At 38.8% G+C, this 27,475-nt stretch overlaps 1 protein-coding gene across 2 annotated transcripts in view; it reads right to left on the reverse strand.

The window, feature by feature from the left end:
• Window positions 1–6,323: 6,323 nt before the first annotated feature.
• Window positions 6,324–27,475, reverse strand: part of LOC124621890 (phosphatidylinositol 3-kinase catalytic subunit type 3) — a 103,734-nt gene continuing 82,582 nt past the window's right edge. For both annotated transcript variants that reach the window (XM_047147362.1, XM_047147361.1), the window contains exons 15-17: window positions 12,785–12,934; window positions 7,617–7,860; window positions 6,324–6,960 (exon numbers count right to left, since the gene is read on the reverse strand). In XM_047147362.1, the coding sequence (XP_047003318.1) occupies window positions 6,729–6,960; window positions 7,617–7,860; window positions 12,785–12,934 (626 nt within the window). In that variant the 3' untranslated portion in view covers window positions 6,324–6,728. The remainder of the gene's footprint in view (window positions 6,961–7,616; window positions 7,861–12,784; window positions 12,935–27,475) is intronic.

Consider the following 27,475-nt stretch of genomic DNA (forward strand, 5'->3'; position numbering starts at 1 on the left):
CCATGGTTTATGGGGGGAGGGGGGGGGGGGTATATTATGTGCAGCCCAGAAGTACTTTTCTTCCACAGAGGCCCAGGTAAGCTAAGAGGTTTGTCGCCCCTGCTGTACGGTAGGCTTACTATATTATTTTAAGAAAGTATTTCAGTCAACGTTTCCACTTTACCACTTTTCCATCCCTCTGTAAATAATTTGTGTTCATATTTTGCAAGCGTCACTTATTACATTAACTATAATGTACATGGACAGACAAGTCTACTCACCAAGCAGTGGCAAGGGAACACTCACACGAAAAGATTTATCTTTTCCGTCTCCATCACCCCTTCTTTTCCTTCCCCTTAAACTCTTCTGCCAGAAGAAGGAGCCACTGGCTCAAAAAGCTTGCGAAAGATAAATCCTTTTGTTTTTTATTTTTTATTTATTTGTTATTGTGAGAGTGTTCCCCTGCCACTTCTTGGTAAGAAGATTTTTTTTATCTGTTCATTTACTTTATATCATCAATAACTGTTTATTTTTATTATTACATTAACTGTTTTGCAATATTCACACCAGTCAGCACCTGCCTTCTTCAGATTGGGATTATTACATTTTGCTTAAAAAATGAGGGTATCCACATCTCATATATGACAAAGTAGAATAATTTTGTCATAATATGTTCTCTGAAGGATCTCTACTATTCTGAAGGAATGCCTTGTTTTGATGCATCTTTCAGTGCTCTGTCAAATTCTTTCCACAATAACCTACGTCTTCTCTCATTTTCATCTACTTCCTTTTCACTTTCTGTAATATTAATATTACGATACTGCAATGCCCATGTTATTCTGCAACGACACAGCCTTTACAAAACACATAAAATGAATTTGCAATTGTGGTTAAGGACTACCATCAGAAGTAGAATGGAATGCCAAGGAAAATTTGAGCTGGACTGGGACTCAAACCTGGATTTCCCACCTGATGGTAGTCCTTAATTGCAAATGCAAATTGATTTGATATATTAATATTACCTCCAAGTCCATTTCAATTATATGGCTCATCTATATATTTCTTTGTGAGGTAATGGGCGAGTCATGGCGCCTTGAAAATATTCCAAGTTCAGACTTGGCATGGCCGAGCTGAGGCCTCTTAGCGGGTCGCGGCCTGGTAGAAACCACGTGATGTCAAATGTTAGCTTAGCAACTGCGTGATGCTGCACAACAGCCGGACCTTGTGGCTGGGAATTCCTTGGTGATGCTGTGTTGATGAAAGAGACTTGTACGCCGGGAGTGCCAAAGATGGTGGACTTTGTGAAACCTTCATGGCAGACATTTCACAGTTCGTAGAGAAATCAATAGTAGTCAAATGAATAATGATATCTCAAAAAGAAACATGTACATTACCATTATTTGCACAATGATTCTGATGGTGTAATCAGATTTTCAATATCTTTATTAGTTTAAAGTTTCGTATCTGACTAAATTTTACAAGTAACACCCAGCACCGAATTTCCATAATCTAAATGGTTCATCCGCTTTCGTCGATCGGTGTGTCTTTAGAAAGCTATTAGTGTAAACCTAAATTGCTACGAATTACAGTCATGTAACTTCAATAGTAGACAAGTTATTGGAGGCCAAAGTGGCCGATTACTACTAATCGCGTCAGGCCATAAGTACTCCACAGTGACACGAAAAAACGGTAGCAGCATGCTTATAAATATATTTATTCGTCTGTGTCTTTGTTTATATCTGATACATATTATTCATGAAGAAATTGGGTAAATATTTACTGTGTTTTAGAAAGCACAGAGACATTAGGCTAGTGGCCTACCTTTCGTTCTATACCTTTGATATATGTTTATTTAATTTGGTTAAGTATCTAATAATGTGTGTTAGAGCATAATTCTCATCCAGCCGTAGGAATATTTATTTAATTTCAAGTTATTTAAATGTAAATCCAGTATTTCGAATGTGTTTCATTACGTTTGTGTGGGTGTGTTGATTTGAAGACATGGCACGAGTGCTCTAGCCAATCACATTGCTTATGAATGAGGAGACTGGACGGAAGCGGGAGAAGAGTTCTGGGCAGGATGGCACAGGACACGGGGAGTGTTGGACGTGACAGTGTGACGGATGCACATTCGCAGGAAAGACTTGGAGTGGAGCAGTTTGGCGCGTGGTCGCGAAAGATAGAAATACTTCGGAGTGCCGACTAGCGAGATTTCCGTAGCTTCTACAGTGAAGGCGTAGTGTGCATTTAGAAGTGAATATCTCGTGAGCTATGTTGTTGTTCATAACTAATTATGTGCAGTAGGAATCGATTGTTTCCCTGTTATTCAACTTATATCTTATTTAATTGCTGGACGATCGACACCAACAAGTGTTTTGCAGAAATATACCACGTTCTCAAAAGTACTTCTTCTATCGTACTCATCATTTAAAAGTTAAGATAGTACCTGCAATTTTAATTTTAAAAACCAACAGCCTCAGTTGCAAAGTTTACCTAGATTTACCTAGGTTTCAGTCGGGATAACCCAACCTCCTTCAGAATAAAAGTAACTACCGTGTGTCCATACTGGACATTAAAATTAATATTTATACAGTTGCTGACAGGACTGCGAAATGTTGAAATTATTGAAGTGCTGCAGATTTTGTTTAATTGCAATCTTTCATTTATAAATTTCTACATTACATTTGCAATTGCTGAGTGATATGAACCTTTGACCATCCGACTCTTGTGTATATTCATATTGTACATTGTAGACTTAGCAGTATTTGGCTTGTAATGCGGTAACTATATATGCCAGCCCCTAGACAATGAAATCGGCCAAAAACAGAGGGTATGTAGTCGAGGACCACACCCACACCATTCCTTTTTATTTTTATTGGAAAGTCCGCACCTGCCACCTTTCAGCCTTTTCAGAATAGTGGCTAGCCATTTCAGCTCTTAGAACTCATACGTAAGCCGTTTTCTTCAAAGCCCTTTGTAGTTACCCTATAGGCAGCATCTATCTTTCTCACTGTTATGTATACTTCTACAGTTTTAAAATATCTCCTCTAGCACTTTTGCACTTGTCAGTCATTTTTTGCCAGCCGTATTCCCTTTCCCCTGCCTCATTTGATGCATTTTTATTTTTCTTCTTTCATCAGTTGAATTTGATATCTCCTGCATTAGCCAAGGTTTCTATAAGGCCCTGTCTTTCTACCTATTTTATGCTCTGCTGCCTTCACTGTATCACCTCTCAAAGCAACTGATTCATCTTCTGTATTCCTTTCCCCCACTTCAGTCAAACATTGCCTAATGCTTCCTCTAAAACTTTCAGCCTCTGGTTCATTCAACTTACTGAGGTCCCATTTCCTTTTAGTCTTACCTTTCTGCAGTCCATAACCTATAAATTATAATCAGAGTCCACATTTGCTTCTGGAAATGGTTTGTAGTTTAAAAATTGATTTCTAAATCTGTGTCTTAGCATTATGTAATTTATGTGAAACCTCCCTGTTTCTCAAGGTCTCTTCCATGTATAAAACCTTTTGTGATTCTTAACCCTTTCACTACTACAGATATGCTCTTTGCATTCCATGCCAATGTGGCTTTTGTTACAGCTATGCTGCTTGCCAAATGCTAGTGCCTGTGCTGAGACAGTGCTCTAGCCCATATGAAATTCTTATCTGATTTTCAAAAACAATTATGTGACAAAAATTGGGCTTTTAGACATCTTACATTCTGATACCTTCAATCAATAAAGAACTGAATTTCTTCTCTTTATATGCCACATTACCTGTGTTGCATCAAATTAACTAAAACACAGCATGAAATTTTAAAGATTTTGCAGTGGTAAAAACGCACTGCATGAACTTTGTTCGTATTTGATTTTAGATCATACATTGTAGTGAATGTAATGTATATAAGATATTGAAATTTTATTTAAAATTGAGGGAAGAAGGATATCTCATTTTATTCTCAAGTTATTGGGTTTTATATTCGATGGATGGTCATGCATGATGCACCCATTTACATCCTTTCACATTGTGAATCGTGTGTCATAACAATTGCCGTATCTCAAACAATTCAAAATATCGAGGTTTTTTGTAAATGACAGCATGCACATGGCACATTATATGATAAATACCCTGAACTCTTATTTACCAAGATATGGATGTAACTCATCTGCACCAGTGAGAGGCAGACAGCTCAAGATGCTTTTATACATCCATAACTCTGTCAAAAATCCAAGCAGCACGCAAACTCATGTCAACAACACATGGGGAAAGGCATAACAGGACATGTATACAAGCCTACATCAGCAAAAGTGTTACAGTGTAACAATTATCAAAAAATTGTTCTCTGTGCAAGATTCTGTAAGCCTGCTTCCCTTTTCATTCCTTTCCCCTCATTCCATGTTGTCCTACCAAGTTCCCTACTCTTTCATTTCCTACCATCAAATTCCAGTCTCCCCATTACAGTTTTTTGTATCTTAACTACCTGAAAAAGTTATTTTTCCTCATCATATGTTCTTTCCATCTCTTCATCTGCACATCTAGTACACATATACACTTTGTGACATAGTAGGTGAATTCTTCCCATCTGCTACTTTTTTGTACTCTTATAAATAATCAAATTTTTGTGCTAAATTCTATGTTATTTTCAATACATTTACCTACTAGCATGTAATACCTATGCGAAAATCTCAGCATCTTATTTAAATGTAACTTCAGTTAAATTTATTATTTAGATTGTCACTGAAGTGTTCCGATTGCATTTGTATAATTAGTTTTCATCAAGGCACTTAATTAAAAATTACAGTTAATTAAAGTTAGCACAATAGTTCACTACATGTAAAAACATATGGTAATCAGCATAATTCCACAAAGTGACCTATACCATTTGAAAGCTGCACATTCCCACTTGCCAATAATGTATTTTAAATAGCCAAAGACTAATTATCTTCCACAATAATTAATAGAAGTTCAGAAGCAGTCCCAATTTTCATAGCAGATTTTGTAATAACCATTGGTTGATTCCAGTCTTTGACAACATAACTTTGTTACCATAATTTTTCTGTACAAAATGATATACAGCATTGATTGATTGACTCACTAATTAATAATTTCATGTATTTCTCTGTAATCTGCAATATGGCAGGACAGGTGGTCACAGGTTTGTTTTAAACTATACCGAGAAAGTCTACTGACCAAGTTTCAAGAATCGGCTTTAAATGATGACACTAGGAATACTACATTCCCAAACATACCACAACACTCCCATAAGGAGTGGGGACAAGATTAGATTAATTACAGCATTCACTGAGGCATTTAAACAATCATTCTTCATGCACTTGATACACGAGTCGAACAGGAAGAACCATAATATCTGGAACAATGGGATGTATTCTCTGTCTTGCGTTTCACAGTAGTTTACAGAGGTTACCTGTAGATTTAGATTCATATAAACAAGGAAATTCACACTGTGTACAGATAATAGTTCCATGTGATTTCCAGACTTCTGACTAGCAACATTTTCTATATGCCAAAACCACATTAGCTATTGTAGTTCATCAAAAACAGTAAAATCCAACCTATCAAAATTTTAAGGCATAACATGGTTTCCAAAGTAACAGTTTATCCCTATGTGAATATTTATAACACGTTCTCAATCATGAAATAGTCTGCAGTTTGAAAGAGCAAAAGTAACATACTTTGGATGTGCTCTCTGTGTAGACTCACGCAGGCTAGTCTCTGCGCACTAAGAGAAATACAGGCACTGACAACCACGAAACTGAAGAATAAGTTTTGTAACTTTCAAGGTATCTCTGTAGCCTACTTTAGTGGCCATTTTAATTGAATGGCAATGTGTTCAACAAACACTCCGGACAATCATCATCATTGGGTTGAGCTATTGTTGGACTGTGTTATGGATCGATTTAAATGAAGTAACTGTCATTGTATTTAACAGGAACTATGATAAGTGAAAACCGGGTCAATTTAGAATAAATATAGACTGTTCATATTGTGCCACAATTGAATACTTCTTCAATGAGCTGTGACTTGGGCAGTGTGGGAGCTTACTGAATACCTGTGCTAATGACTTATCATCATATTTAATATATAAACTTTATGAGGACTACAGGTGTGTTAACAAAACCTGAATGTTTGTATCGCGTACATTTTTACACGAACACCATTCCACACTACTGTACACTTTCAGCATCAAGGTGACCCAGATCGGTGTTACCAAGGAGAGACTACAAAACTCAAGTCAGTTTCTTTAAAACTTCTACTACTGTGGTGGGTGTTGAATTTGTCTGACTTGGTAAAACATAGGCAAAAGCAATGAAAAACTTTGTGACATAATTTCTCTTTTTTTATTAAATAATGTTTCTACCCACAGTTCTTGGTTACAAAAGTCCACAAAAACACACACTCATTCAAAAGTCAATTTTCTTCAATTACTGTACAATATTTACATATTTATCTTCATCAAAATAAAATCTCCATGTTTGAAAGACTGAATTGCAACTGTCAGTGGCACAAAATATCTACATCCATTTAAGGTCCTCACAATAAATTAAAACCTGTCAATCAAAAGTCATAAAAAATTCTTCACAACAAACATCCTTTCATACTGATGGGTCTTCCACTTACTCTGAACATAACCATACATGACCTCCCACTGTGACATCACACCTGGCAAGCACAAGTATTTGACACAATCTCCTAACTTACTGTTATTACTTGTATCAGTAAATAAAAAAAGGTCAGTCATTTCCTCCAGTATTGAGCAAACTTATGGAATTGTTCAACTAGAGCAGCCATTACTGCAGTAACCGACAAGTCCAGCAAATTCTGCATGTAGTGTACTGCCTCTTCATCTCCAAGATCAAGACGTAGTTTGTCTTGAACCTTCTTCACTGCTTTATCAGGTTCTAGAGCAATGTCTGGTACACTTGCATCCACCATAAGAGAAAACAGATTCAGCATTAAGTTTGCATGCCTGAAATAAATAGAAACAGATTATTAAATTGTAAGAATATTTTTTTGTCATCAGGACATTTGAAGATATAATGTGTACTATTAGCTGTGCAAAAAGTTTTGGCGTCTGTGGAGATTTGCTGTGTGTACTGCTGTTACACAAAACAACACTGCAGCATGTCCACTTAAAAGAAGGAAATAAGTTAATTACACAAGAACAGAACTACACAATTTAATTGTGAAAAATGTAACAAATAAGGCTGTGTGTAAACTGCAAAGATTCAATTTGTTTTTAATTTCACAATCATTTTCAATCTACTTACATTACTGAGTGTGCTACTGTTTCTTGCCAGTGGTGAGAGTTAAGTAGTCAACAAATATTGCACAAAAGATTGATATTAACACAAAGAATAAACAATTTGCATATCCTTTTCAAATATCAATTATCTACAGAGGGTAAATGGCAGTTAATATTGTTTGGATATTAACAACTTAAGATGTAGTTACCGGTATAACATACATTTAAAACAAAAATGCCTGTCTTAGCATTACTAATGCTTTAGATCACAATAATTCTTTTCTGTGTAATATATTTACCTTCTCAAAATAATTAATTAATCAACACTTTGCAGTTTAAACTTTTTGTCAAAAATTGATTGTTTTCGTTGTTATATTTACCTTCTCAGATGGAGGAAAGCTGTATAGCACTGTTTCCTGAATTCCTGATAATGTTCTGAATTGATACCACCCATAGCTTCAACCATTTCTTTGCTCAGCTTCATTGGTGGAGGTAGTGGCTTTGGATCACGACCCAGAATGTACCCAAAGTCAATATGGAACAGTTTTCCACTGGTTGTTAGCAAGAGATTATCAAGATGACGATCACCGACACCAAGCAAGTATGTGATAACACAATATCCAGCTGAAATTAAAAATTTTGCATTGACATTTGTTTAAAAAATTACACTACTGAACAATCTAATGTACTGACAACTTGTGTAAAGAAAATGATTAAAATGATTTAAATACCCCTGTATTAAGAATGGATGCAAATTTAGTAAATAAATTTAGTAAATTGTTGTTTACAGATATGTGAAGCATGCAATAACATCCACTGAGAAAGCACAATAAGCAGTAAAATATCATTATGCTCATCCATGTGTATATTAATTGGAAAATCAACAGATGCTTGTTAAGATCATGTTTCACCGTGGAGTTTTGAAGATTACATGGAATTTGAGGCACCTAGTCACTATGAGTAAAAAAAAAAGTGCTCTATTACCTGCTCAAGTAGTCTGAGAAATGTGTGAGCGTTTAATACAATTTTCATAATTCAAGGCATGGATGCAATAACCAGGTATGTCATATTTACATAATTTCGAGTGTAACAAAAAAGTCCACAAAGTGGAAGAAAAATTAACTGGTATCACCTTTTCACAACCTTTATTTAGGTCTTCAGCACAGTGTAATAGGTTATTACATGTACAAACAAAGATTTAGTATAATATTTACTGAATTGGGAAAAAACTGACTTTTCTCCCTTGCAACAAATAACTTTGTTTTATGAATATGATGTCAAATCAACAAATAAGCAACTACAGAAACAACAACTATCAGAACTTTAAATAAAATTTGTAAAATGACTCATTCTCCATAATGACGATTTATCGTGCAAAATGATCCACGGAACATGAAAGTAAGTAACAAACAGTTCTGCCATAAATCAACTATAGTAAAATTTTAAGCCTGACAGTGGCACAAACTTCTGGGCGAACTTCATTATATCTTTATATTTTTCAGATTTAAATGGCAAAGACTCCATAAAGTGTTTCCTCAGGGAAATGCATGAGTTGTTGTCTTTCAAAGATGATTTGAAGATTGTTATAGCAGATTGCTACATAGATCACGGAAACGTGTAACAGAAAACAGCATTAAACTAGCTTTGAAGTGCTAGCTTTTTTCTAGCAGTAGTACACATATTCACGCACACAACCACACAGACACCCAAATGCACTCTCCCATAGCCATAGACATTTTTGTTTTCAACATATCAGCTTTAGTCATCGACAGAGTGTGTCGCCAATGGCTTGAATTCACTGCATTTGCGGGACATCGGTGACATGAGGATTCATTTCCATCCTGATTGCATAACGAGCTGAGCAGAAGGAGTTGCAAATGATAACTGAATGTCAGACACTGTACAATGGTTTGATTTTTATTACTGCTGTGAGAATTGTTATTCTGAACAATCTGAAGTCACTGTTGTACATACTGCACTGCGAGGTAACCATTTTCTCGAGTACTCTCATCTCACCAAATTAAGCCAAAACGGCAACCATGTTTTCCGATACTGAAATAATACCTGAATTTTAACAGAAAACCAGTTCCCCAAGTTGACAAAAGAAAACAAGAGCTCCTTCATTCAGTAAAAACGAAGCTGGAGAGTATGAGATTCATCAAGAATAATAAGACAAAAATAGTCACTGTATTTCATGATGTGCAGTTGGCAGTCTGAATTTCCAGTACTGGACGGGTGTCAATTTTTCCACTTTCACTGCCACAAAATATGTATTAGTTTTATAACAGCATTTAGACCATTCAACTTTTTAAAATAATCTTCTTTTCTTTTTTAGCAAGATATGCTCATTATAAAGACAAGAATTTCGTTTCTACCATATAACAGCCCAGTTTTTTCCAGAATTCACTAGTATCCAACAATTCTTCTGTACGAAAGCAAGCTTAACCAATACCTTGGTATCTATTATTTATACACACACACACACACACACACACACACACACACACACACACACACTGAGAGAGATATTTTTAAGTTTACCCAAATTAATGGATTGAAGGTTGTGGTTTTAACAATTTTATTACTAAATTATTTTAATATTATACAGCTACAAGCGATTTCAGCAATGCTTCTCAATTGCCTAGTGTGTATGGGAACTGGATACACACGCACAACTACTTTGCCCCTTCTTTCTACCATCACTTCCTCTGCCCTCTCTCTGTCCATGTGCCTCTCCTCCCCCCCCATAAAACTTCATTGATTGCAGCTTCAGGGACAGTATTTCATGTAGTTTTAATCTACAAATGTATAGGACTATCAAGTTTCAGCAATTCACATTCCGAAGTAGCGTTCAAATCATAAGCCCATAAGCTGTAAATTCAACTTTCCTGTTCGCTATAAAACTGATCGTGAGGAAAAAATGAAACGGCACCCGTTTTGTACATATTTGTTTGAAAATATATATATATCAATATAATAGAGGGAAACATTCCACGTGGGGAAAAAACAAATATAAAAACAACGATGAGGTGACTTACCGAACGAAAGCGCTGGCAGGTCGATAGACACACAAACAAACAAACATACACACAAAATTCTAGCTTTCGCAACCAACGGTTGCCTCATCAGCAAAGAGGGAAGGAGAGGGAAAGACGAAAGGATGTGGGTTTTAAGGGAGAGGGTAAGGAGTCATTCCAATCCCGGGAGCGGAAAGACTTACCTTAGGGGGAAAAAAGGACAGGTATACACTCGCACGCACACACATATCCATCCACACATATACGGACACAAGCAGACATATTTAAAGACAAAGAGTTTGGGCAGAGATGTCAGTCGAGGCGGAAGTGCAGAGGCAAAGATGATGATGAATGACAGGTGAGGTATGAGTGGCGGCAACTTGAAATTAGCGGAGATTGAGGCCTGGTGGGTAACGGGAAGAGAGGATATATTGAAGAGCATGTTCCCATCTCCGGAGTTCGGATAGGTTGGTGTTGGTGGGAAGTATCCAGATAACCCGGACGGTGTAACACTGTGCCAAGATGTGCTGGCCGTGCACCAAGGCATGTTTAGCCACAGGGTGATCCTCATTACCAATAAACACTGTCTGCCTATGTCCATTCATGCGAATGGACAGTTTGTTGCTGGTCATTCCCACATAGAATGCGTCACAGTGTGGGCAGGTCAGTTGGTAGATCACGTGGGTGCTTTCACATGTGGCTCTGCCTTTGATCGTGTACACCTTACGGGTTACAGGACTGGAGTAGGTGGTGGTGGGAGGGTGCATGGGACAGGTTTTACACCGGGGGCAGTTACAAGGATAGGAGCCAGAGGGTAGGGAAGGTGGTTTGGGGATTTCATAGGGATGAACTAACAGGTTACGAAGGTTAGGTGGATGGCGGAAAGACACTCTTGGTGGAGTGGGGAGGATTTCATGAAGGATGGATCTCATTTCAGGGCAGGATTTGAGGAAGTCGTATCCCTGCTGGAGAGCCACATTCAGAGTCTGGTCCAGTCCCGGAAAGTATCCTGTCACAAGTGGGGCACTTTTGTGGTTCTTCTGTGGGGGATTCTGGGTTTGAGGGGATGAGGAAGTGGCTCTGGTTATTTGCTTCTGTACCAAGTCGGGAGGGTAGTTGCGGGATGCGAAAGCTGTTGTCAGGTTGTTGGTGTAATGGTTCAGGGATTCCAGACTGGAGCACATTCGTTTGCCACGAAGACCTAGGCTGTAGGGAAGGGACCGTTTGATGTGGAATGGGTGGCAGCTGTCATAATGGAGGTACTGTTGCTTGTTGGTGGGTTTGATGTGGACGGACGTGTGAAGCTGGCCATTGGACAGGTGGAGGTCAGCATCAAGGAAAGTGGCATGGGATTTGAAGTAGGACCAGGTGAATCTGATGGAACCAAAGGAGTTGAGGTTGGAGAGGAAATTCTGGAGTTGTTCTTCACTGTGAGTCCAGATCATGAAGATGTCATGAAGATGTCATCAATAAATCTTCAATATATCCTCTCTTCCCGTTACCCACCAGGCCTCAATCTCCGCTAATTTCAAGTTGCCGCCACTCGTACCTCACCTATCATTCAACATCATCTTTGCCTCTGCACTTCCGCCTCGACTGACATCTCTGCCCAAACTCTTTGTCTTTAAATATGTCTGCTTGTGTCTGTATATGTGTGGATGGATATGTGTGTGTGTGTGTGTGTGTGTATATATATATATATATATATATATGGAGAAAGAATAATGTGGGAGAAACAATTTGTCTAATGTCATCCTACCATAGTTTAAACTGACTGCAAAATAGTAATTGAAAGCACACATTTTCGCAGCGCTGCACAGCATTTTCTTCCTTGGAGTTGATTTTAACTGAAAATCTGTACATTGCAGTTACAAAAATTCATGTATGTTCATTAGGGGGTCATGTAAAATAATTTGTGTTTGCTTATCTGTTACAAATTAAAACACTTGTTTCACTGTTTCTGGAAATGCAACCATCAATGGGGTGAAACTAAAGTTTCTATGGCAATATCACTGCAAGAACACAAAAGGCATGATTAACAAAAATCTTCAAGTCCAGCAACACAACTGCATTTTGGTCAGAAGTACATTCAGAGAAGACTCTGCTTCTAGGGCCTTAATTGGCATGAAAAGTTAAGGTTTTGCAATTTGTAAATAAAACAAAAATTCGACAAAAGAAACAAAAATTTTAAAAATCCGTGCAGATCACACAGTCTACATGAGTGACATAGTGGGCACTAACTAGTTAAAAATATATATCCTCTCCAAATGTTCATTAGAATTTCATGTAAACATTTGCAGTACATCGGTTTAGAAGTTTTTAATTTTTGGTAAAAATGTTTCCCCTTTATGTATTAGAGATACATTTATTTATTTATTAAATATACTGAAAATATTCATTCCATGTCCATCCAAAAGTTCATTAGAGTATTGCATATAAATCTGAATTAAATTGCTGACGCACTTTTCAACATTTTCAGTAACAATGTTAAACAACAACTTGGATTTATGTAGTAGTATAGATATACTAACCACAGCTTCGCACGTAGGTGTCCATGACTTCAGATGCTATACCATAGGGGCCAGTTTCTGACTGATTGTGTTTCCGAAAAAAATTCAGAATACTACCTTCTGTAGCAAGAACCTCTGCTACAGGTATTGATTCAATGAACTGTACAAAACCTGAAACAAAAAGGTAATGCACTACATACAGTGAACACATCATTTATAAATCCAATGTGTGTGGTGTTCTACATATTTTGACAACAGAGCTTAAATGAATAACTGTGGAGATCACCCAAGACTAAAGAATTTTTTTTGCACACTTCAACCATCTTGTTGCACAGGGAAATGAGAAAAATGTGTTTTACATAAAACTTAATCACTAATATGGAATGCCATCCTGACAAATAAAAACAGCATGTCTTGCACCCCTCTGTAACAGTGCTTGTACTCCTGATTTGCTACAGCTGTTACGGCTAATTCTGTGCCCATTTTCTTTCATAATTTAGCTAATGCTGTAGTTTAATGTCAGTGGAATAGTAAGTTATGGCTTAATATTCCACTGAATTAAACTACATCATTAGCTTAATAATGAAAGAAAATGGGCACAGAATCAGCCATAACATCTGTAGCAGGTCAGGGGTACAATGACTACTATGGAGGGATGGAAGACCCGCTGCTCTTATTTGTCGGGATGACTATGGTTCTCCCACATGGGCACTGTGGGTTTGTTGGGTTGGCAAGGACTACGGGAGTCTCTTGGAGATGAGGATGGCTGCAGCAAGACAGACAGAATTTATATAAACTTTATTACTCCAACAAGCAACAGTAGACACAGGTGCATACTCTCGTCCAAAGGCATGGCCAGGCATCAATCCATGACAGCCATGTTCCAAGGGCATGGCCAAGTGTTGATCACAGGCCAATACTTGAAAGAAACAGTGTCATGAGGATTTTGGCAGTGGCTGCCTCAGTAATGTTAAGGCCTTGCATCGATGCCATACAGCAGGAACAATGTTGGCGGCATCAAGTGACATGCTCGGCATGGCTGGACAGGCAGTTTTTATATACATCTGGGCAGGTCTTCTTGTAGTTGGGATGATGTACATGGTCTGCAAGGCACCATCAAAATGTTTCTAAATGTCCTCATACCTATGTCAGACTTACAGAGCCCCTGGCATGGCTTCAGTGCTGAGCTCGCAGGTGTTTGCAAGGGTCCAGCTTCAGCAATTCTGCCCATGCCAGTGCACCTTACTAATGGACTTGTCCCAGCAGCTCTCTGAAGTGATTTAACAAATGGATAGAGGGAAGGGGCAGATCAATTAATGAAAGACCTACGAGGAAATCTCTACCTCACGATAGATTGTTATCTGCCAAATACAAGAGATATGGAGCAGCAAACACAACTGAAATGGACAACCACTTAACTGACACACATTGCTCAACCACCACAGCCACCACATGAAGTTTTCTATTAATGTCTTGCAGATGTGCAACCTGAGTTCACTGACCTTCGTTTGCTACATCCTGGAACTACTTTCTCCCCTAAGTCCTGTCCAATGACCCTACACCCAAATTCAATTATGCTGGTTCGGTTTAGGTCTAGTTTCCTGCACATTACCCCACAGTATAAATACTCCTGTCCAGCTGTCCAATGCAAACATCAAATCCTACATCACCAAGTTTTTACCTGCTCCCAATCATGATCCTTCCCCATCGCCCCTTTACCGTATCCTTCTAATCATCAGGAATTCCTAACTCTCAGCATCACATCATCTCCCTTCCCCAGATTTAGTCACCATGAGGTCAACCTCACAGCCAGAAAAAAAACCCTGCCTCTATCATCTTAAAACATGCTGACCTGATCATCGTACCTCCAGACAAAGGCATAACTGTTCATATGACACGCGTGGTTATGTAGCACACTGCCTACACCAGCTCCTCAATTGCAAAGACCCCACAGAACTACTTCCTTTTGAGTCCCCACAAACTGGACACAGAAGTGACTAATCTCACAAAACAACAAAGCGGATGGGGAAGACCAAATTGTTGCAGAGCTCATAAAAAATAGAAGACCTGACCATGTAAGAACCATGACAAGCCTCATATGAAAGGTCTGGCAGCAAGAAAGTCTCTCAGAAGATTGGAAAATGGCCATCATCTGTCCATTACTGAAAAAGAATGACCCCCTGGTATGGGACAATTATGGGGGAATATCTCTGCTAGATGTCAGCTATAAAATACTATCTCTGTGTCTCCTAAATAGGATGCTAGCACCTGATGAAGCTGTAGGAGACTACCAATGTGGGTTTAGATGCAACAGATCAACAGTGGACCACCTACAGGTGTATACATGGACTAGGAAAAAAAATCCCAGATTTCCCCGTTAAAAATACACTTTCTCCCAGATGAAAATACACTTTTTCCGTGGTAAGTAACAGTATACTTTTCCTCGGAACTGTAGAACTTGTCAATCCTTTCAATAGTTGTGGTTTTATACACTGGCACAGAATTTCCCGGCACTTAGAAAACGAAACTCAGAGGAAAAAAACACGTTTTGGAAAGATGTATGATAGGCAGCAACATGTACATTGCATGTTTTCATATTACACAAAAGTATAAATTCGAATTCCACCAAACACCGCATGTTAGTTTCCGAAGGATTGAAATCAAGACTGCGATGCGCTTTTGTAAGTCAGTCCTAGCTCATGTCAAGCGATCTTGCCAGTCAATGACAGAGGATACTCAGAGCATAGGATACGTGACGTAGTCAGCCAATAGCAACATCACTGTTAAGTAACGCGAACATACAAATAGGAAAAGGTAATGGTTTAAATTACTATACATAGTGTTGCTACAAGAAAAGAAAAGAAAAGCTTACACGTATAATATTGGTCTCTAAGAATAATAAGATGCAAGAGAAGCTAAGCTTTCACACATAATGTTTATCTTTTTGCATGTGGTACACTTTAAGATACATCACAGAAATGTGCCAGTAAAATTTTTGACGACGACATAAATGTCTGTTGTTCTGGGCTCGAAAATATTCTAAATGGTTGTCCTCCAAGATTTGATTTTTGAATGAGATTCAAATGCTCTGCGATTTAAGAAATTCATCAGACATTTGCGCGCAGAGTTCATCTTGCGTAAAAGGAAATTTTCTTCGAAAGTAACGCTCTTCAAACAATCATTTGGAATATTTTCCCGTGACCTGTTAGAAATAGATTCATTTCAGCAGTTACCAGAGAACGCCAGATAACAGGCATTGCCGCGCTTGCGCAGCTATGACGACGCAGGAAGCCCGTATGTTCGTATATGCAAAACATTAGAAGATCTTACAAGATGTCATAATAATAATAATAATAATAATAATAATAATAATAATAATAATAATAATAATAAAAAAAAACACACACAAGACATTAGAGGATACTCCAAGAGCATGGGAATTTTGTGAACCATACTCAAATGCATAATTCGGCTTAAAGTGCACATTCGTATGTCCAGATTCATGTGCATTTTCTTGGAGCACCAGTACTGTATTATTTCATGTTTGGTTCTAGAAGATGAAAATATGAACTTTAAATGCAACGAACAGTTGAAACTAGCCAATAGTGTGGAATTAATCACTTTGTTTCAAATAAATTGACTGTCTCAGCAGGAAAGATTAATAAAAGTAAAATTTCTTTAACAAACCGACAAAAATAACTTCAGTGTTCTACAAGGCGATAAACACTTGACTGTCAGAAAGGTGGCAACAAAATAAAATCCGAAACTAACAACATATTTCAGCCTTCCATAATTACGTGAATGTCTTTAATTCACTTGATAGTTCCTGGCCACAGAAATCGGTTTTGTTCTCATTTGATGTGAGAGCAATAAACGAAGAGGAAACAGCAAAATCACTTAACGTAAACATGGGTCACATGGATACTACCACCTCCCCACTACAACTCAGATTGCTCTGTGCATCACATCTGGGTCTACGATATTTCCGAACCAGGGCAATATTAGATAGTGGCGCTACCCCTCCCTTGAGCATTTGAGGTAGGACGCCAAAAATTTAAAAAATCGACTTTTCAAAAATACCTTCATTTTGTAGCGCACATCTTTCTGAAGGGTCTGATACATAAAACATATATGTTCGAGGGAACGTAAGACATGTTATTTGGTCTTAAGTGTGCCAAAGTGCAGTACCACACCTCTTCACACAGCACACATCACAAGTATCTGTATTTCGCTGTGTGGAATTCAAACATGTAATATTTTGTAATGCGTGCCATCAAACTATATTCAGGCCAGTGGAAATTAAAAGTCCTGTTGTGCCTCTCCTGCTCGCAGTCGGCCGGTTTGACATCCTGCCCCTCTTAAAAAGAATCTCGCAATTAATACTGGATGGGATTATTTGTAAACGGCAGAACAAGAACTCTTCAGAAAATTTGCAGCCTTTACTGCCTATTAGCTAGTAACTTGCTGTTTTGTGACATAAAATAAAATATAGGATACATAAAATGAGTAAAGACAAGAGACAAGCAAGGCAGTATACATTTCTTCAATCCTTAAGTCCTAGTTTTTTTTTCCTATGTAATCTTGCCACCACTTTATGTGGCGTACTTTCTTTTCTGGGAGACTATTACATCATTGAAGTTGGTCAATGTTTTGCTACATGAAAAAATGAAATGTCATTGTCTAATACTAGAAAAGCTGTTAATACAAATTGTACCCAAGACTGGTGTGGTTCCTTGATCTGGTTACGTGTATTTTGTCACTTTCTGCTAGATAAAACGAAAGAGGCCTGCCTAATATTGCAGCAATTGTTACACACACCAAATAAATGACACTGTTTTGACACAAATGGTCATTTTTATAACACGACGGGCTATAATTCACGAAGTACCAATATCAAATGCCTATTAGGCCTACTAAAAGTAAAAAGTTTTATGTTAGGAAACAGTTCCACATTTCATTCATATTCTCTAGCTTCTGAAGCATGAAATCGAAAAGTAGGCGTACGAAATTTTTATATAAATTTTGAATCGTCATATTCTTCCGTAATTTGTGTAAGTCCGTTTCTTCTCCTTCCTCGTTTTAAAAAACAATCTTGTCATCACTAATTCTGTAACTATTCCCGCCAGTGTCAAAACGTATTCTCTGGTTAACTTCACTAACCCTGCCACAATCACCGCTTTAGTTATCCCGCATTTATTCTCTGGTTAGGCGTTATTACGTGTTCGTACAACGCATTTTCCATGCTACTCACAGAATAGAACTTTGGCCCTTAGTAGTGTAGTGGTCTGGCCAAAAATTTTCTGTCAAAACTTCACTTTCTTGGATACACAGAGAAGACAATATGTAATCTTTGTTGCCTGTTATTCCTGTTGGTCATTTATTTCCATTCTGGTAGTCTGAATCTATGGAATTCACTAGTAATTATAACAACACTGATAATTTACAAACCCAGTCAACCATATAAAAAGCGATTGGCATTCGCCCATTCAACTTTATTCCGCTCAGCTCGTATAGACCCGTCCCCTTTTGCCTGCATGAAAATTCATTTCTAGATGCGGCAGGAATTCCCCTGGCAGAGACATCACGTACACTATGCACATGTTCAAAAATCAACTTACGATTCATTCAGAAATCAACTTAGAATTTGTTCAAAAATCGTTTAAAAACCAACAGGGATGCATTCAAAATCTTATGAGTAATTGATAGACCAAATTGCGCTGGATGCCAGGAGCTTTGTGAAAAAAGGTCTTTTCTCAAGAAGTTTTAAGATCAGACTGTACCAAAGAATGATTATGCCAGTGGTTATGTACGGTTGTGAAAGCCTCACCTTTAGGAGAACAGATTAAGAGAAACTACTCGGGTGAGTGGTGGTAGGACGCTCGGAACCAGAAATGGAGGAGGAATGTGGAGCAGGCATATGGTAACTAAGGCCCAAGCCAGGGGTAAGTAAGTGCCTACACAAGCTATTTGACACACACACCTATAAGCTGGTCTGCAGTATTATAATCCCTTCCTAGATATCCAACATGGTATTCAATACGCTCACATCCCTACATCTTTATTAAAACCTCTCCCATGGGTGCCTTCCTCTTTACTCTCATGACTCCCTGGTCCCTCACTTTTTATAAGCTTCCCTCATCCACAAGCCCATAAACCCAACCACCCAGGACACCTCATTGTGACTGGTATTGTGCCCTTGTGGGTCAATACCTTTAAACAAATGTACAAAGGTAGTTTGAAAAGTTTACAACCTTAACTTGAAGATAACAGCACTTGTCAACTAATGATGGGGAATTTGTTTATGCATACTTGGTAAGGCAAACGCCAAAATTTCAGCCACTTTGGATGAGCTGCTGTTTGACAGTCATTTTAGTAATTCAATGCAAGTGTTTGTGAAAATGGGAAAAATTGGGTACAGAGCCATGACTAAAGTTTTGATTTTGAAAGGCAATACACCTAATCAAATTAAACATGAGTTGGACTCAGAAATATCATTTACCACTGTGAAATTTTGGGCAGCTGAACTTAAACATGGCTATACCAGCCTGGGTTACTAATGTCTGGGGCAGCTTGAACCTGTAACCACAGATGAGAGCATTGCTCAAATTCACCAAATGACACTAGAGAATCATTGAATTGAGGTGAAAGATACTGCAGAGGCTACGAGAATATCTAAAGCACATGTTTGTCACATACGGATTTAAAAATTTAGGGGTGAGAAAGCTGACGGCATGCTGTGCGCCACTATTGCTCACTCTGCACCACCTCACACATCTATGGTTGCCATGGCAAAAATCCACAAACTGTGGTTTCAGTTGCTTGATCACTCTCCTTGCCGGATATATATGCCGAAGTGACTTTTTTGTTCACTCACCTGAAAATTAAATTTTGAAGACAGAAATTTTTGCCAAATAGAGGGGCCATCAACAACAAACAATTATTTTGTAGAGGAAGACTTTTGGATTTCTTATACAGACGGGAGCATCACTGGGAGAAGTTTATAAATTTATAAGGAGATTACATTGGAAAATTAAAAAAAATAATGAAAAGAGCATTTATTTGCTAGGTCAAACTTTTAATACTACCTTCGCATTCTGTTTAGCATCATACAACAATTACACAAACTTTATCCACTAGGTCTCCACAGTATCTGTCCCTTATTAATCAGTAAACATCCCGAGTATATCTGGTCATGGCACCATAAAACACTACCTCTCCCAATAACTGCCTTGATTAGACCTGCCGTCTTCTTCCTAATAATCACAACTGTATAATCTCACCTAAAAATTTTCTCCTCTGGAGGTTGCAACTACAAAAACCTGTGGAACTACTACGAAAAATAGTGGCACTATGCCATGCCAACATGCCCATGGGTCATCTAAAGAATTCATTCTGGTAACTCACATTTTTAAACCATTCACCTTTCAAAGTGTTCAATAACCAGCAACTATAGAACATGAGTGTGCGAGGCAGCAAAATTTGAGACTTCTGATGACATTCTTTATACCATGTTTGCCTGAATATCAATCAGTCCTGATTAAGGTTAACTACTTTTCAAAAGGCTTCTTGAGAAAAATTAACTTTTAACATGTTCTGACTCATCAAAATTATAAGCTATTTTACTGACAAAATATCTACCTAAAAAAACTAACATAATACCCATTCTAAATGTATGCAATTTATTGATTGTCTACAATTTGATAATACAAGATGAAATAAAATAAACAAAAATATATGGTTTACGTTTATTTGTGGACCATTTTATTTTCTAAATTTTTCTCTTTCTAACCCTATCATCTGCGGTATCACCATTTTTTAATAATCATCATCCTCATCATATCACCATCACCATCCTCATCCTCATCAAATCACCATCACCATCACCATCCTCATCCTCATCAAATCACCATCACCATCACCATCACCATCCTCATCCTCATCAAATCACCATCACCATCACCATCACCATCCTCATCAAATCACCATCACCATCACCATCACCATCCTCATCCTCATCAAATCACCATCACCATCCTCATCCTCATCAAATCACCATCACCATCCTCATCCTCATCAAATCACCATCACCATCCTCATCCTCATCAAATCACCATCACCATCACCATCCTCATCCTCATCAAATCACCATCACCATCACCATCCTCATCCTCATCCTCATCCTCATCAAATCACCATCACCATCCTCATCCTCATCCTCATCCTCATCAAATCACCATCACCATCCTCATCCTCATCCTCATCAAATCACCATCACCATCCCCATCCTCATCCACATCAAATCACCATCACCATCACCATCCTCATCCTCATCAAATCACCATCCTCATCACCATCCTCATCCTCATCAAATCACCATCCTCATCACCATCCTCATCCTCATCAAATCACCATCCTCATCACCATCCTCATCCTCATCAAATCACCATCCTCATCACCATCCTCATCCTCATCAAATCACCATCCTCATCACCATCCTCATCCTCATCAAATCACCATCCTCATCACCATCCTCATCCTCATCAAATCACCATCCTCATCACCATCCTCATCCTCATCAAATCACCATCCTCATCCTCATCAAATCACCATCCTCATCACCATCCTCATCCTCATCAAATCACCATCCTCATCCTCATCAAATCACCATCCTCATCAAATCACCATCCTCATCCTCATCAAATCACCATCCTCATCACCATCCTCATCCTCATCAAATCACCATCCTCATCACCATCCTCATCCTCATCAAATCACCATCCTCATCACCATCCTCATCCTCATCAAATCACCATCCTCATCACCATCCTCATCCTCATCAAATCACCATCCTCATCAAATCACCATCCTCATCCTCATCAAATCACCATCCTCATCCTCATCAAATCACCATCCTCATCACCATCCTCATCAAATCACCATCCTCATCACCATCCTCATCAAATCACCATCCTCATCACCATCCTCATCAAATCACCATCCTCATCACCATCCTCATCAAATCATCCTCATCCTATCACCATCAAATCATCCTCATCCTATCACCATCATATCATCCTCATCCTATCACCATCATATCATCCTCATCCTATCACCATCATATCATCGTCGTCATATCATCGTCGTCATATCACCGTCGTCATATCACCGTCGTCATATCATCCTCGTCATATCATCCTCATCCTCGTCATATCATCCTCATCCTCGTCATATCATCCTCATCCTCATCCTATCACCATCATATCATCCTCATCCTATCACCATCATATCATCCTCATCCTATCACCATCATATCATCCTCATCCTATCACCATCATATCATCCTCATCCTATCACCATCATATCATCCTCATCCTATCACCATCATATCATCCTCATCCTATCACCATCATATCATCCTCATCCTATCACCATCATATCATCCTCATCCTATCACCATCATATCATCCTCATCCTATCACCATCATATCATCCTCATCCTATCACCATCATATCATCCTCATCCTATCACCATCATATCATCCTCATCCTATCACCATCATATCATCCTCATCCTATCACCATCATATCATCCTCATCCTATCACCATCATATCATCCTCATCCTATCACCATCATATCATCCTCATCCTCATCCTCAGCATATCATCCTCATCCTCATCCTCAGCATATCATCCTCATCCTCATCCTCAGCATATCATCCTCATCCTCATCCTCAGCATATCATCCTCATCCTCATCCTCAGCATATCATCCTCATCCTCATCCTCAGCATATCATCCTCATCCTCATCCTCAGCATATCATCCTCATCCTCATCCTCAGCATATCATCCTCATCCTCATCCTCAGCATATCATCCTCATCCTCAGCATATCATCCTCATCCTCAGCATATCATCCTCATCCTCAGCATATCATCCTCATCCTCAGCATATCATCCTCATCCTCAGCATATCATCCTCATCCTCAGCATATCATCCTCATCCTCAGCATATCATCCTCATCCTCAGCATATCATCCTCATCCTCAGCATATCATCCTCATCCTCAGCATATCATCCTCATCCTCAGCATATCATCCTCAGCATATCATCCTCATCCTCAGCATATCATCCTCATCCTCAGCATATCATCCTCATCCTCAGCATATCATCCTCATCCTCAGCATATCATCCTCATCCTCAGCATATCATCCTCATCCTCAGCATATCATCCTCATCCTCAGCATATCATCCTCATCCTCAGCATATCATCCTCATCATATCATCCTCATCCTCATCATATCATCCTCATCCTCAGCATATCATCCTCATCCTCAGCATATCATCCTCATCCTCAGCATATCATCCTCATCCTCAGCATATCATCCTCATCCTCAGCATATCATCCTCATCCTCAGCATATCATCCTCATCCTCAGCATATCATCCTCATCCTCAGCATATCATCCTCATCCTCAGCATATCATCCTCATCCTCAGCATATCATCCTCATCCTCAGCATATCATCCTCATCCTCAGCATATCATCCTCATCCTCAGCATATCATCCTCATCCTCAGCATATCATCCTCATCCTCAGCATATCATCCTCATCCTCAGCATATCATCCTCATCCTCAGCATATCATCCTCATCCTCAGCATATCATCCTCATCCTCAGCATATCATCCTCATCCTCAGCATATCATCCTCATCCTCAGCATATCATCCTCATCCTCAGCATATCATCCTCATCCTCAGCATATCATCCTCATCCTCAGCATATCATCCTCATCCTCAGCATATCATCCTCATCCTCAGCATATCATCCTCATCCTCAGCATATCATCCTCATCCTCAGCATATCATCCTCATCCTCAGCATATCATCCTCATCCTCAGCATATCATCCTCATCCTCAGCATATCATCCTCATCCTCAGCATATCATCCTCATCCTCAGCATATCATCCTCATCCTCAGCATATCATCCTCATCCTCAGCATATCATCCTCATCCTCAGCATATCATCCTCATCCTCAGCATATCATCCTCATCCTCAGCATATCATCCTCATCCTCAGCATATCATCCTCATCCTCAGCATATCATCCTCATCCTCAGCATATCATCCTCATCCTCAGCATATCATCCTCATCCTCAGCATATCATCCTCATCCTCAGCATATCATCCTCATCCTCAGCATATCATCCTCATCCTCAGCATATCATCCTCATCCTCAGCATATCATCCTCATCCTCAGCATATCATCCTCATCCTCAGCATATCATCCTCATCCTCAGCATATCATCCTCATCATATCATCCTCCTCCAAATAGTAAAGCTGGGATATTAGCATCTATGTTGTCATAAATATTTTGCTGTTTCTGCTGAATATTTGGTGATTTTTTGAGACTGTGGTTACAGTGGGATCTGAGAACACAGCTGATTTTATCTGAATATATATCTGATTTCACTTTATACTGAAGTGAGGATGTAAAAATGTCTCTTGCTTCCAAACACAGTCTGCCTACCACTCTCTCACTTGCTGCATAGAACCAGCAGCTGACACTCCCCCTTTCTTCCCATCATGTTCTGGTGAGTGTCAACAACACTGCAGCATGAAACACATACGTATGCCTCTGGCCCCTAACTAGACTTATTGTTTCTTGCAGTGAATACTATTGTTGAATATTTGTCCAATTTTAAAATCAATTCAATTCAATCCCGACTACAAATGGGTTCAGGCAAACTTCAGTTGAAAAGTGGCAGATGTTCCTAAAAAGCCGAAGTTCGTGGTAGAGATTTCCATGGTTGGCAATACAACTATTTGTTGCCCACTCACTACTCCCCTCCTGACATTCATCTAATTCTCAGCCAAGCTGCTATCAATGTTTTCCCTCCATCTCCTCCAGAGTGCTGTGCTTGAGCAACTTCAAAGCACAGACTGCAGAATCTTCTACTTTGCAAGTCATATGTAACAACAGCAACTAAATCTTAAAATGATCGCAATCATGATTCAGTCCCATTCTCAAACTCTGTTCATCCTATCTACCTACTGATGTCTGTTGGCACTATCTCCATGACGCATCCTGCTACTGTAATTTATTCTTGTAACAACAGTTGCAGTTTAATATGATTTATTTTGTTCATTAGACACTATTCTGGATTAATTTTCCTTCTCATTTCATCATGTTCTAAAGCCGATTAAAAGCTGGGATGTTTTTATCCCGCATTCTAATATGAGAACTGAACTTCTCATTTTCAACCCACTTAGTAAGTCACTGCGGTCTCCCATAGTCAAAATATTGATCTGGGTTCAAAACCAAGTAATGTTTTTGATGCACAATATCTCTGGTTTTGAATGTTACTTTTACTTAAAAAGCCACATTAAAATGATTGTTCACATTATCCATATATTTAACAGAACTTTTATTGCAAATCTGTTCAAGTACAACAAGAGTTTGTGAGATGATAGAATTTTGTGCTATTTCCTCCTGTGTTTCATAAAACTGTCAAATTTTAAGCTGGACAATATACTGTTGTAGTAAGTAGCTCAATTTCTTGAATATCCCTTGCACTAGTGCCACACGAGTCAAATGTCATGCGATTGATTTAGCAATGTTGATACTGTATTGAGTGTTTAGGGATATCTGGAAATCTTGAGCCTATTCGAACGTATCGTTTGCCCAGCTGTGCCTTTCTGAACTCTTCAAAACAGATCTGCTCATGATCTCGATCGCCATAGCTTCATTTGTAAATGTGAGACAGCCCCCTATATTCTCTACGAAACAATGTAAAAATATTAACCTCAGCAGCCATAGTTTAAACTGTGAATATTAAATTAACCCATATTTTTTAATGCTGTAGCTGAGGAAAAAACATCAATTTATAACTGAGTAAGTATGGTAACAACGTAATAGGTAAGAAGTGTACTAGCACATACTACATCTTACTTGTCAAATCCTCCTAAAAGTTGCACATGTTAATTTTCGCTCTTTAGAGCAATGGACACCAGTTCATCTCCATCAAATCATCCTTTCTTTGGGGCACTGGTTTCTAACCAGCTGCTGTCCAAAATATAAACATAAAGTGAAATGTATCAGCTACGTACTGGGTTATTCTCTATAAGGTTTATTATGACCATCTCTACAAAGCAGCAATTAGTGCCATTTAATTTTTCCTCAAAACCTTGTAGCTGAGATGGGGGTGTTGCTGGCCTCATTAAAAATATGAGTTTCAACAAGAACAAATTCAAGCAAGCCAAATCTCTTGTCTTCAACCACTTTAATGCCTTAATACATTGTGACATTTCAGGTAAAAACAAATATGTACAAGATGCTCAAGTACTTTGAGGTGCTTTATTGTGGAACATCAGAAACATACAAAACCTTGCACAATCTCTTGTGTCTAAGAGGTGTCAATGGAGAATAATACTTTGAGAGTGCCAGCCATTTGTGCTAATTAAAGGTAAGCTTATCAATCATGGCTGTTTGCATTGCTGTTTTACGAAAAAATATTTTGACAGCATAAACCTTCAGTCATCTTCAGGTGATACTTGTAGAATGAGCCTCTTTGCCACATTTTACCTCTCTCATACTCTTATTACTCTGTACTCTTTCCCTCACTACCTGGTGCATATCTCGTCGGGCAGACTGCTCCACTAGCTCTCCACGGTATCTGTCCCTTTACCATCAATAAACATCCTCAGTATCTCTGGTCATGGGACCATAAAACACTACCTCTCTCAACAATTTATGAATGCTGGGTGCAAACTTCAGGCCTTCAGTCCTCCTCCTGCTGTCATCAGGCATGGAAGCTGCTCTGAAGCTAATGTTGAGACTTCAGGTGGCTGAGCTCTGGGTTTCACATTTTACTGGGAGTAAAGCTACTGCCTATTTATCAGGCTGCCAGCAACTCATATTTTGACACCCTCCTTTGAAGCATAGTCTGAAAATAACATGCTTTACCTTAGCACTTCTGTTTGTTCATATTTCGAGACCTCTGTAGTTATGCATGCTCTGCAATCACAGATTTTGTTGGTTATTTTAATTCGATATCTCTCCTGCATTCCTGGCACCTTTCTTTGATTGTCCACACAGTCGGCCCAATATAGGCCTTACCACAAAGCCACCAATAAAATCTGTGGTTCTGGAAAAATTGCATAGCTATGGGGGCTCAATGAAATATGAATAAACAGAAGTAATATGACAGATCAGTCATTTTGTGATTTTGTTCCACTGGAGACTGTTAAAATACAAATGGCCGGCAGCCTGATAGTGGCATCACTCCCAGTAAAGCCTGGGATCAGAGCTCAGACAACTGAGGTCTCAATGTTGTGACAGAGCAGCTTCTGCACTTTATGGGAGTGGTAGTAGTGCTGAGGGACTGAAGTTTGCATGCAGTGATTGCGTTCCTCACCACTTCATCCGACACACTGTGCGGCCATATATTGAAGAAAGGGGTGGACTGTGATGATAGCATGTAGGAGGTGCAATGTAGCAAACATGCTCATTCTCTATATGTCACCAGAAGATGGCACCAAGGTATGTTGTTGAAATATTGTCTCACGAATTGCACCCACTGGACACTTGAGAGCAATACAAACTGTTGAAACATGAGAAAAAGGTAACAAATCAAACAGTTGTCAGTTAGAGAAACCAAAAAGGTTGCCACCAGGAAATCTATCTGAAATTTATGACATAACCATAAAATTTTAAC

This window comes from Schistocerca americana, chromosome 7 (genome assembly GCF_021461395.2).
Source record: "Schistocerca americana isolate TAMUIC-IGC-003095 chromosome 7, iqSchAmer2.1, whole genome shotgun sequence".
NCBI lineage: Eukaryota > Metazoa > Arthropoda > Insecta > Orthoptera > Acrididae > Schistocerca > Schistocerca americana.